General features: G+C 43.6%; 1 protein-coding gene and 1 pseudogene across 1 annotated transcript in view; one reads left to right on the top strand and one right to left on the bottom strand.

Moving 5' to 3' along the window:
* Abcc4 (ATP binding cassette subfamily C member 4 (PEL blood group)) overlaps positions 1 to 13,841 on the bottom strand; it is a 219,035-nt gene that overhangs the window by 72,262 nt on the left and 132,932 nt on the right. The window contains exon 20 of the mRNA XM_034498607.2: positions 2,839 to 2,918. Within this exon, the coding sequence (XP_034354498.1) occupies positions 2,839 to 2,918 (80 nt within the window). The remainder of the gene's footprint in view (positions 1 to 2,838; positions 2,919 to 13,841) is intronic.
* On the top strand, positions 3,455 to 13,731 carry LOC117705105 (large ribosomal subunit protein eL37-like; annotated as a pseudogene).

Raw genomic sequence — 13,841 nt, 5'->3', positions numbered from 1 at the left:
TTCTGCTGTTGTTATCGTTGGCCCTTTTTGTTTGTTTGTTTTGGTGGTACTGAAAATAGAACCTAGGTCTCAGAAATGCAAGGTCAGGAGAGCTACAATTTTAGTCAAAATGTTTTAAAAATGTATTAAAAGATTGAATTAGAGTAGACAAAAATTTTTTGAAAAGCACCCCGCTGCCAAACTGCCCCCCCCCAAAAAGATCAAGTACTAAGCCCATGCATAGGTGAGCCCATGGGACAGTCATTTGTGACCTTGCTACACTTTAATTCCAGAGACTACTTATACATGTAAGGTGCAATCCCTGCCATCCGCCTGGGCTAGCACAGCTAATAGGCTTCTAATTAATTTCCAGGAGATTGCTGTTATAACTAACAGGTTTTAAACATTTGGTTGATTGGGGAAAATGAATTGAATATAATGTATTTGATTTGGAAAATTAGTTTTCATTCTATGTGCTTACCATAATAGTGTTTATTTTAAGTTTACATGATTCCATTAAGAGTCCCAGAACATCACTGGGTTGTTTTTGTCCTGACAGAGCCCTATCCTACTTAAAAACGGGGAAAAATTTACATTTAGATTTTTTTTGTTGGCCTTTCTTTGGGGGCAGGTTAAATTCATATTTTGTGACTCTCATAAAAAAAAAAAATCTTTGCTCTATCATAAAGCAATAGGCACCAAATACTTCAAAACGATGCCAGCGATTCCTCAGTGAGAAGCCCACTCAGCTGTCAGATGGAAATCCTCCACAGCAAAGGCTGGGCAGAGTCCGAGGAAGCAGCTCTGTTTACTAAGTTTCACTTGATTCCTCTTGACAACCATTTAAACAATGAATGTTGGGAAATGTCCCTCAGAGAACCCACGACAATGGCAGGAGATCAGTGCTTTTATATTTAGCTAATACTATTTTTAAAAGGAGAAAAATATTTCTTCCTGAAAGGATTATGGGCAGGCTTATTAAAGACACCTGCAAATGAAGTGAGTGACAACAGATCTGAATCGTGTTTGATAAGTGAGCTATCCTTCACGTAAAACTCCTTCTGGGGTTGGGGGTGGGGCAACAGCATCAAGCTTCACCGCTTTTAAGATCCTAGAAATTGGCTAACAGGAACCGACAATGGTTAAGTGTACCAAGAGTGTTTGGGTGGATGATGAATAAAGACCCTGGAGTCTCTGGCTAAATTGAAATACAAGGCTAGAATCTTCTCTCCTCACAAGAATGCTTTGTACTGAGATCAAGAAGTACCTGTCATGTATCATCCCTCCATAGGCGCTACGGAAGCACACAACACAAGATGGACTCTAATTAGCAGGGCTCACTCTGCTAAATGCACAATGGGCCAGCCAGCTTTGGAAACTCAACCTTGGCCTGGCTCAGGGCTGTAGAGAGAGCCCTTTGCTAATTCTTCTAGAAGTAATTAATAATCGCTGTCAAAACATGTGCTTAAAATTATCTGTATTCTATGGGATGGGGGGATTCTGCAGCGAAAGGTTGCTTCCTGAGGATAAGAACATCGCTGAAGCCAGTAGGAAACATTTTAAAAATAAGTACACAGAACCAGGAGTCTGGCGCGCTTATCTGCCGTGCAGACTCAGTCTGTGGGCCGGTGGGTGTGAGGAGGAGAAGTCTTCACCTAAGGGTCATGCTGTTTGCAGTCCTGGGCTCCCTTTCTGTGTGACTAACAGGGATTCCAGCTCAACTGTGGGCCCCAGGGGCCCTGTAAGACTGGGGTTCAACAGAATCCCGGGTGACAATTCCACTTCCGGTCTGCAGGAACCTGGCTTCCGGTGAGAACAGCTGTAAACAGGCAACGGTTAGGGTTCATTCTCACTGCAAGTGAGCCACAGGCATCTGGGATTTTAAAATCTGCACAGCTTCTGAGAGATGCATTTCTTCTCCAAAATAAACGCTTAGGGGGAAACAAAAAAAGATCCCCTGCCTGAGTCATTGAAAAGTAGACAGACGTAAATGAGAGAAGAAAGAGAAACAAAACAAATCAAGCCGCAGGAGCAACGACACCGAATGAGGAGATGAGAGACAGGTGACCCAACATGATTCTTTCGGCCCTCAGGTTCACAGACAAAACAACATGCTAAAAGCAGGCATTTCTGTGGGATCCTTTTTTCTAAAGATACCTTAAGACAGAGCAATCAACGTGTGAAAAGAAAAGCTGCCAAGGAAACAAAAACAGACATTTTCTGAGAAGACTTTGATCCCGTACTCCTATTATTGGCTTAAACACGCCTGCATTTAAAGCTTTGAATCTGCAATAAGCACTCTCTATTGTCCTTGCTAACAAAGTATTATTTTCACCTGATTATTCCTAATCTGTTCTTTGTAAGTAACCACACCTGGTTTTACCCCACCCCCTTCAAAAACAAAAAACCAACCAACCAACCAAAAAAAAAAAAAAAAAACCAAAAACAACAGTGCAGTAAATATTTGCCCTTTGTGGCAATACAATGCATAATTTTGTTAATCTGGGCTATCTTTCCGTGAGAGGTGATTGTTTCTATATTATGAAATGTGTTCGCAGTAAGTCGAATTCATGCCAGATACCTGGGAGGCAGATGGAAAGCCGTTTACCAGCATGTAGCTGCTATGAACCAACCCTGACACAAATGCGCAGCCACGCCCACACAGGCCATTACTCACGCTAAGTTAGCCTCCAAAACATAGCCACACCTTTCTTCTACAAACATGGTCTTTTGTTAAGGTAGCAACACACATCTCCAGCCCGCTACCACCCTTCCCCTCCTGGAAAGGCCTTGAAAAACAGAAAGAAAATAAAAAGGTATGCAGTTCTGCGTTTGAGAACATGATATTACTATAAATACCTGGATGAAGTCTAGAAACGTCAGGGGAAGCAAGTCGTCCATGTGTCCGATGTCCTTGGAGAAACGATTTAAAATTCTTCCTGCAAGCACAGGATATGAGAAATTACACATCTCCCCAGACAGACCCTTAAGAGAAACAACTTGCAAACAAATCAAAACAATATTTTAAATGCATATGTATTTAATATATTATGCATTCATATAAAATAAGCCGATGTCAATGACGAAGAAAAAAACAATATAGAATGATACCTAAAAAGAATAAAATACCACCAAATGTTGCTGGACAGAGAATTATAATGTGGCCTTCATTTAAAAGAAATACACATATATGCACATGCACACACACACACACAGAGGAAATGGGAAAAACTCGTGACAGAGTTGGCTCTGTGTGGTTTAAGCACATCCCTTAATTTTTAGGTCTCATCTAGTGACCTAAAAAGTGCAAAGAAGAAAGATGAAAATCATCAAACATAAAAAGTAGTAAGTACCAACTGCTATGTTAGTTTTTCTTTAATGTTGAGAATTAATTTTTCTAAATGTAAATTATAGCATCAGTGTTTTACCCCCCAAAGATGGTTCATCAGACCCCATAATCCCAGGGAAACTCAAGATGCCGCCCAGTGAGGAGACACTGCGAGTACATTCACACGAGTGTCCACGTCATTCTTGTCAGACAGGTATCCAGAGTGACGGCTACAGGCTTGAGCAGGAAGGGAGACAAGAGGTAAGTAGACAGGGAAACAGAAGCGGTACGCCACGAGTCAAGGTCAGGTTCTACCATCCACTGCATTTCCCGTGGAGAAGACCCCAAGAAAATGGCTTCAGAGGGGACCAGCCAAAACTGGTTTTTAGCAAGCATGTTTTACAAAGACAGGTGAGTGATAGATAGATAGATAGATAGATAGATAGATAGATAGATAGATAGATAGATATGATATGATATGATATGTGATAGATACATAAAACATACATGTATAAATGACAGATAAGGCAGATAGATGATAGATGATTGATAGATACATTCATAAATGATAGATAAGATAGATAGATAGATAGATAGACAGACAGACAGATAGTCAGTCAGTCAGTCTACTTTGAGGCAGGCAACTCCTTGAGCAACTTTCTGGCTGCTGTTTTTGTAGCCCATGGTAATCCTGCCAATGTAATCCTGCCAGAGCACCCAGGTTCTACCAGAAACCACAGGGTGTGCACACCAGAGACAAGCAGGCCTCAACTTTCCTGTCTCCAGCTCAGAACACGAAGACTCCAGAATGTGTCTTTCATGACATCTTTGGCAGGCCCAGTGACAACTCTGCTTAGCTTTTAGTAACACGTCCTTTAGAGCCTCATCCTGAAGGTTAAATGAGCCCATTGTATGAAGAAATCCTGTCAGGATGCCAGGCACTTTTTAACAAGAGCTCAAAAAAGCAAACAGAAAGCTGGGATAGTAACTGTTAGCCAGATTCTGAAGCATACCACTGGGAGAGGATTCTGGTCCAACAGCTGGAGGTGGAGTCTAAGATCCCAAGGATGCCCTGTCTACTGCTCCCCAGACCAGGCTTGGGCGGGGAAGAGACTGAATAGTTCAAATCAGACACATCTGAGAAAACACTACCCTTAGTCAAAGTTCCCCTAGGTATGCTGTGGGCTTTATGAACTAATTTTTAAGTTCATAAAGAAACAATCCCGAAAGAAGAAAACTATGGTTCAATGGCTAAGGGCATTTACTCAGCAAGTGTAAGGTCCTGAACTGGAATCCCTGGTACCCAGGCAGGAAGCCAGGAATGTCTGAGGGGGGAGACATAAGCTTGCTGGCCAGGTAGCCTAGGCTAAACTGCAATGTTCTGGTTCATTGAGAGACCCCCATCTCAAAGACACACAAACCAAACTAAACCAGAACCATTAAATACTTGATTAAAATTAAGGGAAAGTTACACCTTTAAACACACTTAAGATTCAGACATACCAGATACATGATTCAGCTTTAAAGTAAGATTGAGGACATGAATCACAAGAGGTGACTCTCACATGAAAACCACTCCTTTTAAAAAAAAAGATGTATTTAGTTTATTTATATCAGTACACTATAGCTGTCTTCAGACACACCAGAACAGGGTATTGGATCCCCGTTACAGATGGTTGTGAGCCACCATGTGGTTGCTGGGAATTGAACTCGGGACCTCTGGAAGGGAAGTCAGTGCTCTGAGCTATCACTGAGCTATCTCTCCAGCCCCCAAACCACTGCTTTACATTTAATGAATTCAAGGATCTTCAGTTCTGAGAAAAACACTTTAGAAAAGCCATCTTCATACAGCTTCATAAGGACCTGAGTCAGAATTCCTGACACCCAGATACAAAGCCAGGTATGTCTGAGAGGGGAGACAGGTAGATTGCATAAGCTTGCAGCCCAGGCTAACCTGCAATGTTCTGGTTCAGTGAGACCGAATCTCAGGGCAATAATGCAGAGAGTGGTACAGGAAGACTCCAGAGGTCGTGCTCTAGCCTCTGTTATGCACCCCCACACTCTCAACAGTCACCCCAACTACATGTCAAAGATGCCCCATAGCCTGCACTCCTATCCCATCCCCCGGTGGCCACAGATAACATAAGATAAGAGGGGCTCAGAGTAACTTTTTTTTTTTTTTGAGACAGGGTTTCTTTGTGTAGTCCTGGCTGTCCTGGAACTCACTCTGTAGACCAGGCTGGCCTCGAACTTAGAAATCCACCTGTCTCTGCCTCCCAAGTGCTGGGATTAAAGGCGTGCGCCACCACCACCCGGCTCAGAGTAACTTTTAAGAAACTCGTGAGACAATGAACAATGTTTGCAGAAGATGCTTCTGCCTTACAGACATCGAAGTCGGGACTGTGAGGCCGAGCTCAAGGCCTCAGAAGTCTCCAAATCGAATCCTTATGATGAGTTCCCCCCATACTCTGCCTCCTCATCTCGATGACACGTGGTCCCCACAGGAATGTCTCAGGGGAGTAGAGTGGAGAGGGGAGTGAGTTTCCCGGGAGAATCCAGTCCAGGCAAACTGTTCTGTCAGAACAACTTGCTTGTGTACATTATGCAGAACCCTGCCTTCTAGAACACCCAAATGCTACTGTGTCTTTTCTGCCCTCAGAACCACTAATCTCTCTTGCCGTGACAGCCCCTCATATACGTGGTCACAGCCATTCCAGACATCCCCCAAGGAACCTGCTGATGGTACAGGTATCTCAGATGACCGGGTCCTCCCTCCACCAAGGTCTCTGCACACACTCAGATAACCCATCTCCCTTAGTGCCAGTGTACAGGACTCAAAGCTAGCCCCAGGGATTACTGGCATGCCTCTGTGTGAAGTAGAGCCCCAGGCCCTGGTTCTGCACACCATGCCCAGAATTAGAAGCCAGATACCATGCTCTACAACATACTAAAAAAAAAAAAAAAAAAAAAAACCTGGATCAACAATTTTCTTTCTTTTCATTCTGGTATTTATTTCCCTCACAGTGTAAAACCTTTTAGTTTCATGCAACCCTATTTTCAATTCTTGGGTTCTTTCCTGAGCCAGGGCAGTTGTTTTCAGAGAGTAGCAGTGCCTATGTCTTGAAGGCCTCCCCCTACACCCCCCAATCAGATTTGGGTCTCAGATGAAGTTCTCTGATCTTTTTCACACGGAGCGGAGAACAGGACTGTGCCTTCGCTTATGTGTGGACATCCACTCTTCCCAGTACCACGCTGCTCTAAAGCAATGGCTCCCAACCTGTGGGTCTGATCCTTCTGGTGGTCATATATCAGACCTCCTGCATAAGAGATATTTACCCTATGAGTCATAACAGCAGCAAAATCACAGTTACGACGTAGCAATGAAAATAGTTTCATAGTTGGGGGTCACCACAGCATGAGGAAGTGTATTAAAGGGTTGCAGCGACAGGAAGATTGGGACCCACTGCTCTAAAGTATGTTTAGACAGATTAATGTCTAGAATATATTAATAACTAAAATAAAATTCCCTAAATACCAAGAGAAGCAAACAATCCCATCAAACAGCCAGGAATCGAGGAGACGGTTCTTCCGGTAAAGCACTCTTCCATGCAAGCGTGCGGATGTGAACTCAGACCCAAGATGCCCGGCATTCAGGGTGCACAGCGTGTGCTTCTCAGCACTAGGGAGCGAAGAGAACTGATGCGGCTCACTGACCAGCCAAGCTAGCTGAACTGACTAGCTTCAGGTCAAGTGAGAAACCCTGTCTCAAATAATAATACATAATAATAATGAAAACAACATTGACCTCTGGCATCCACACACATGTATACAATACATGTACACATGTGCACATGTGTGCACACACAAACATGTACAGTACACAAGAAGCAATAATGAAGGACCAATATAATAGATGATTCTCAAATTACAAAGTGCAAATGTCCAGAAAACATGAAAAAGTCCAAACCGCTCAGCTGCAGAGAAAATGAATATTAGAATACATGAGATTCTACTCAGATGGTTATCATCAGGAGAAAATGCCGGTTAAGGTACAAGATGCTGGGAAGACAGGGGAACCTTTATACATTGCTGGTGGGAATATAAACTGATTTTGCTGCTATGAAAATCAGTATGGACGTGCCTCACAAAACCAAAACCAGAATCCCCATTTGACCTAAGGCACCACTCCTACGTAACACACTCAGAGGACGCTTTACTCAACACACCAGATACCTGCATACCCATGTCTCTGGCCTCACTATTCACAAAAGCCAAAATATAAAATACAACATCAGCCCAGGTGCTCATCAGCACACGAATGATTAAAGAAGATGAAGCATAGGACACAAATGGAGCCCCAGTCATCCACAAAGAAGAATGATGTTTAAAGTCTGCTAGAAAATGAAAACAATGGGAAATTATCACATTATGTGAAGCAAGCCAGACTCAGACAAATGCCGCATGTTTTTTTTTTTTTTTTTTTTTTCTCACTGGAGAATCCTAGATTGTCCATACATATTTATAAAAGCCATACGTATGAGACATAAACACAGAAGAGGGATCCGAAAAAGGGGACCAGGAAGAGAGGAAAAGGGGACAGAAACGGGGACACAGGGTAGTGAGCACCCTCAAAGGACATGCTACACTTGAAAGAAAATTGTTCTCATAAAAGATCTTACTATGGACAAGGAATAAATGCCAATTTCAAAAGAAAGGAAAATCCCGTATTATCCTGGCACTATACTGCACAGGCAGACTGGGGAGAAAGCAACAGAAACAAACAACTTTGAGCATTTAGCTCTTTTAAATCCACAAATTCAATCCCTAGAAACCACCCCAGCTCCACAAGCCAGATGTGGCCAGTACAGCCTTATCTGGGAACCCAATAATCATCTACAAGGAGACTCTAATTAATATGTTCTGAATATTTTCCCGGGTCACATGATTTGTAAGAAAGAAAACATGGAAAGGACAGAGTATGAGAAAATGGGACAGGCTGGTGGCCCCGAAGTCCACACTGTCACCCTGGGTCCTTGCACATGGCCCTGCTTTTCTGTCTTGTCCAGAAAAAATTTCAAAGACACAGTCATGAAGCTTCTTCTCAAAATACACATTTATGTGGGGTTAAACTTTAGGAACTAATTGTAGAATATATTCTGGAATTACTGCCACAGTAGAATTCTGACCTTTCTCCCTTAGTCAGATTCTCTTATAGTTACATAAAGTACTGACATCTAGCTGGAACCCTCTGTGCGTGTGTGTGTGTGTGTGGGTGTGTTAGTATTTGTGTGTGTTAGTGTGTGTGAAAGTGTGTTAGTGTGTGAGTGTATATATATGTGTGTGTATATGTATGTTAATGTGTTAGTGTGTGTTAGTGTATTAATTAGTGTGTGTTTGTATATGTGTGAATGTGTCTTAATGTGAGTGTGTGTGAATGTATGTGTGTTAGTGTGTGTGTATGTGTGCATACATGTGTGGAAGTCAGAGGTTAACATGAATGTTCTCCTGTATCACCCTTGACCTTACTTTTTGAGTTAGATTCTCACACAAAATCTAGAACACGTCAATTCTGCTAGACTAAGTGGTCAGCAAGCCTTATATGTCTTTCTCTCTCCTAGGACTCCAGGGGCCAGTGCCACATCAGGCTTTTTACGTAGGCACTGGAGATCCACACAGGTTCTGATGCTTCTACAAGAAACACTTTCCCATCTAAGATAGCCCATCCCTGCCTTACAATCTCAGTTGTTTAAAGGTATTATTTTTCTATATCAAAATAATAATTTTTTATTGAGGTATAGTTTTCATAATTCAGTGTATCTTAGTAACCTTACTAAATAATGTAATTATCATTCAAAGTGTAAGTTTAATATGTTTTATTCCCTCATCATCACCCCCTCCCCAATGTCTCTTGCCATTAACAATAATTCTCAGCCTCAGGTAACAGAAGGTACATAAGTGTACCTTCTGTCTTACATGTCTTTTTTACAGTACCTTTCAAATAAATAGAATCAATTACTATGTTGCCTTTTATATCCTTGTTTTAATCTGACACTTCTGAGGTTCATCCATGGCATACACTTTATTAAGTATTTCCCCTCTGAGCTGTATTCTTTGCCACAGAAACAGTCTTAGGTATAGGCAAGCACAGTTCCACTAATTCAGACCGTACTTGACCTTGAGGGTAAGAGCTCAGTAAGCTGTCTGCTGGAAAAAGTTTATCTGTACCCACGGCATGTGTGAGGCTCTGAGTCCCACTGCTAGCAGGTCACACTGGCGGTGGGGTGTGCAGGTGGATTACTTGAGTTGGAGGGTTTACCTTCGATTGCCAGCCTACAGAGAGTAGAAAGAGACAGAGGCAGAAGTGCTAGGCTCAAGCTGGGCATCGAGTCAGGGTGGTCTCCCATAGGCCTGTAGCCAATGGCAGGGAGACTAGAGAAAGAGAGGAACACGAAAATGAACCAGTTTCATGAGCTGTGGCACCTAAATCTAAATACCCTCCAGAGTACACTGTCTAACAACACAGACAGGATGGATGACACTGAGTTTTAGGTACAACGACTCATGGCTGGGCAAAGGAGGGTCCAAGGCAGAGAGCGCTGAGCAGAGCCCGGCTGAGTCATTAGGGTAACCAGGACAGCTGTGGCCATGGGAGATGAGGAAGCCATGTTAAGAGTGGGTCAGCCTAGACTCTCTAAAAAAAATTTTAAAATTCAGCCAACGTACTGTGAGAACAGAACAGGCTGTGTGGAGAGGTCCTTTCCTCTGGAGGTCCTTGGCTCTGGCTCGTTTTCTGTCAGAACAGGACACCAACATGGTGACAATCAAAGATGTAAAACAAAAGGCCATGAGAATGGGGCCACAAAGGCTCTCCTCCTCCTCCTCTGACCACAGAGGCAAGAGGGTGTCAGAGAAGTCATTCAACATCAGTGAAAACCCAACAACAGAGGCCAGAGATCAGGAGGACAAATGAGAACATGGCCAGAAGTCTTCTGCTAAGTTCAGGAGCAATGTACACATGTGGGGCGCTAGTCATTGTTGTGGGAGTTGAAAGCTGAAACGGGGCATGAAAGACTCTCACGGCTGGTAACCTCCAAATCACGGTAGGAAAACTCCGAGACTCTGTGAAGAATCTTCATGGCACCGAGGAAGAAGTGGATGCCAGGCAGACTCAACTTCACATATCTGTCCATCTCCGAAAACTGCCCATCTTGTACTTAGTGTGGCCTTTCCTATCTGTTGGACTTTCATGTAGAGGAGGTTTCCAGAGAGGTTAAGACCACACTGCTCATATCAGAGGAGACAAAGACTAGCTGTCCTTGCTCTAGAGGCTGCAATGTTTCATGGTGGCATGGAGGCCACCTGCCCAGCGTTCTGGGGATTTCTTATGCTACAGTGGAGAGAAGCATGACAAACCTCATTCTTCAAGACAGCTTTTGCTGGCCCTTTATCCAAGGACAGAGCTACTTTACAAGTGTGTTTATTTTTCTGGTTTGTTCTCTCTCTGTCTCTTCTGCCTGCACCCCCTCCCCCCATCTTGTCATCTGAGCTTCCTTTTTAAAAAAATAAAAATAAAAAAGAATTTTTGGTTCCTGTTTCTTGAGCATCCCAAATCTTACCTGCTCAGTTCTTCCTGACCTTACTCAAGAGTATTTCTTTTATCTCAGATCACCTTCATGCAATGAAAGTCGGTTCTCTTCTGAGCTTCTGGAAGCCAAAGGCCTTTGGATTCTTTTCATTATTATTCACATAAGTCAGGGGGGGGGGCACTTTTTAGGATAGGCTTTCTGTTTGGTTTGTTCTGTGAAGCTCCCCTGCTGTCCAGGCCAATGGCTAACATGCAGGAAGTGCACATGTACTTCCTGTGCACAAAAAACACAAGAAAGCCCTGCTGCTTACAGACAGCAAATGGGTTGTTTTCCAATTTCAGGTCTCTGTTTCCAATGATAGATGCTTCCTGTCATCTTCCTTGACTGTTGTTTTTGGGAGGGGATGTCTGCTGCCACACACAGAATCAAGCTGCTCATCCCTGACACTTCCTCTGTATTGCTACCAAATGGATCTGTCTGTGTTCCAGCAAACTATATTTAAAATAATTCAGACCACAAGCAGAGTCTGGGTACATCAACCTACAGATAGAGGCAAGACGTTGTTCAAGCTCTCTAGAAAGTCTAGACTTTCTAGACACCACATCACCCCCAGATCAGACTGGAAGAGGCTCCAGGTGCAGTTTCCAGACAGAGGAGGCAGTGGGAGTTGAGATGCAGTAGATACAGACCATGTAAGGGTCCATAAGAAGATGTGGGGGATGAAAGGCAGACCAGAAGGAAGGCACAAGGCACCATGGAAGCAGGTTATCAGTAGGGATGGGCTCATTTCAAGGTACTGGATAGAAGCCTGAAACCACAGCCAGCATCATACCCTCTATGTGTTGTTTCAAACGCACAGTGACCCATGGTACCACAAAGCTTATAAATTAGGCACGGTAAGAGACTACCAATAAGCAATAAAAATAGAAAACTATCACGGCATCCTACAGTAGACGCTATATGAATGTATTCTCTCATACTTGCAAAAAAATAGCATTTTTGAGACTGCGGTTGACCATTTGTAACTGAAAACTTTGGAAAAGAAAACTGAAGTCAAGGGAAGAGCACTGTGTGTGAATAAAGATATTGCTGACAGTCCACACACATACACACACACACACACAAACACACACACACACACACACACACACACACACACGTGTGCATGTTCACACACATCACACCGCAGAAAGAAGAAAGCACAGATAATACACCAGGCATTGTGACAGTGCAGAAACTGCATAAAAGACCACTACCAGAGAGGATGAGGTACAGGAGTCAGGCTGTGTTAGCCCAATAGTTTCACAGAGAGAAGACTTGAGAATCTGAAACGAGGACAAAGAAGAGGGTGGTACGTATAGAATCTGGGTTGGGGAAAAGGCTTCCTTGAGGACTAAGAATTAGGCAGACAAGTGTTTGCCTGGATAAGAGAAAATTCACAACCTTGTCAAGATAGAGACAGTCCTGAGGATAGAACAGAAATGGAAAAAGAGGAAGTACCGAGAGGGCTCCGCTAGAAATTCCCTATAGTAGGGAAAATATCTCATTTGTGTTTTTTATCCATGGTTCTTGAAAGCTATGTCTGTAAGGAGGGGGATGGGGCGGCATCAGGATGAGAGGACATTGTCCACCTCCAAGCCAGCTGCAGATACATCTGCTAAAATCTACAGAAAATGGTCCAAGAGATCACTCCCACCTCTGACTCTGTGATACAGCCCAGGCCAGTTCCCACTGCGCCCTCCCCGTGCAGGACTGATGCCAGACTTTCTTATGGTCATTTGGGATCACTCTTGGTTTCTAAAGCACCATCACATACCAGACACTGAAGGTCAGACACACACACATTCACTGCACTATAACAAAGATACTGTCCCCAGTTAAAGACAAGGCAGCTCAGACTTTGAGATGAAGAATTTAACTCAAGGAAATTAGCTCCAAGTTACTAAGTCGCCAAGCTGGACCCACACCCTGTATTATAGGGATTCAGAAGGCGTGTTCTTGTCAACACATCTATGACACGCTGCTGCTTTACAGAACACCTCTGCAAGCTCTATTAAATACCTGTTAGGAAGAAGGAGCCAGGAAGGTGTCAGGCTGGGCAGGCATTACACTGGCATGAATGGTTATGAACAAACCTGCCGAGGATGCCTCCGGCCCCCTCTGATTGACTAATGGCAGCTGTGTCGGATGCTAAATACTTTAACTATCACCCCTGGTCAGAAGAGTTTCGGGAAGGCTCTCTTGGCTAACAGCAATTGAAGTAAACCATTTAAAATAACTCCACCTCAAGATTAAGTGACCTGAGCTGTGAGTAAAGAGATTAACAAGTGAGCCAGAGGACGAATGCGACAGTCTAGTAAGACACATGGAGCAGCGGAAGTGCTTCCTCCTCTTCCTGTCGCTAGGAAGCAGGGAAGTGCTTTCTCTTCCTGTCTCTAAGATGCAGCGAGAATGCTTCCTCTTCCGGTCTCCTTGGCCTCACTGCTAGAAGCAAGATAAGAAAAGAACATCTTTCTTTGGAAAGCGTTGCAGTAAGACGCACACACTGAGCCGCCGCTGTGGCTCTAAGAAGTCGACCAGTTGGGCAAATGTGGCTACCCTGCCAAGCGCAAGAGAAAGTCTAACTGGAGTGCCAAGGCTGAAAGATGAAACACTACAGGGACTGGAAGGAAGAGGCACTTAAAAATTGTCTATCTCTGATTCAGGCATGGATTCCATGAAAGAACACCACCTAAACCCAAGAGGCCAGCTGCTGCAGCACCCAGTTCATCGGAGGATTTCAATCATAAATGTTCTGGTTTTCCAAAGATAAACAAACAAACAAACATAATTGATTAGTTAAGTACAGGGACTTGTGGCCCACCTCATTCCAGTGCCTTGTCAAGGTCATGTGACCCACAACAAGTCCAACTGCTCGTGTCTACAAGTTTGGTGGACGGTTACCCTGA

Source organism: Arvicanthis niloticus, chromosome 3 (assembly GCF_011762505.2).
Source record: "Arvicanthis niloticus isolate mArvNil1 chromosome 3, mArvNil1.pat.X, whole genome shotgun sequence".
NCBI lineage: Eukaryota > Metazoa > Chordata > Mammalia > Rodentia > Muridae > Arvicanthis > Arvicanthis niloticus.
Note: the sequence above shows the minus strand (reverse complement) of the source record. Positions and strands in the feature narration are given on the sequence as shown.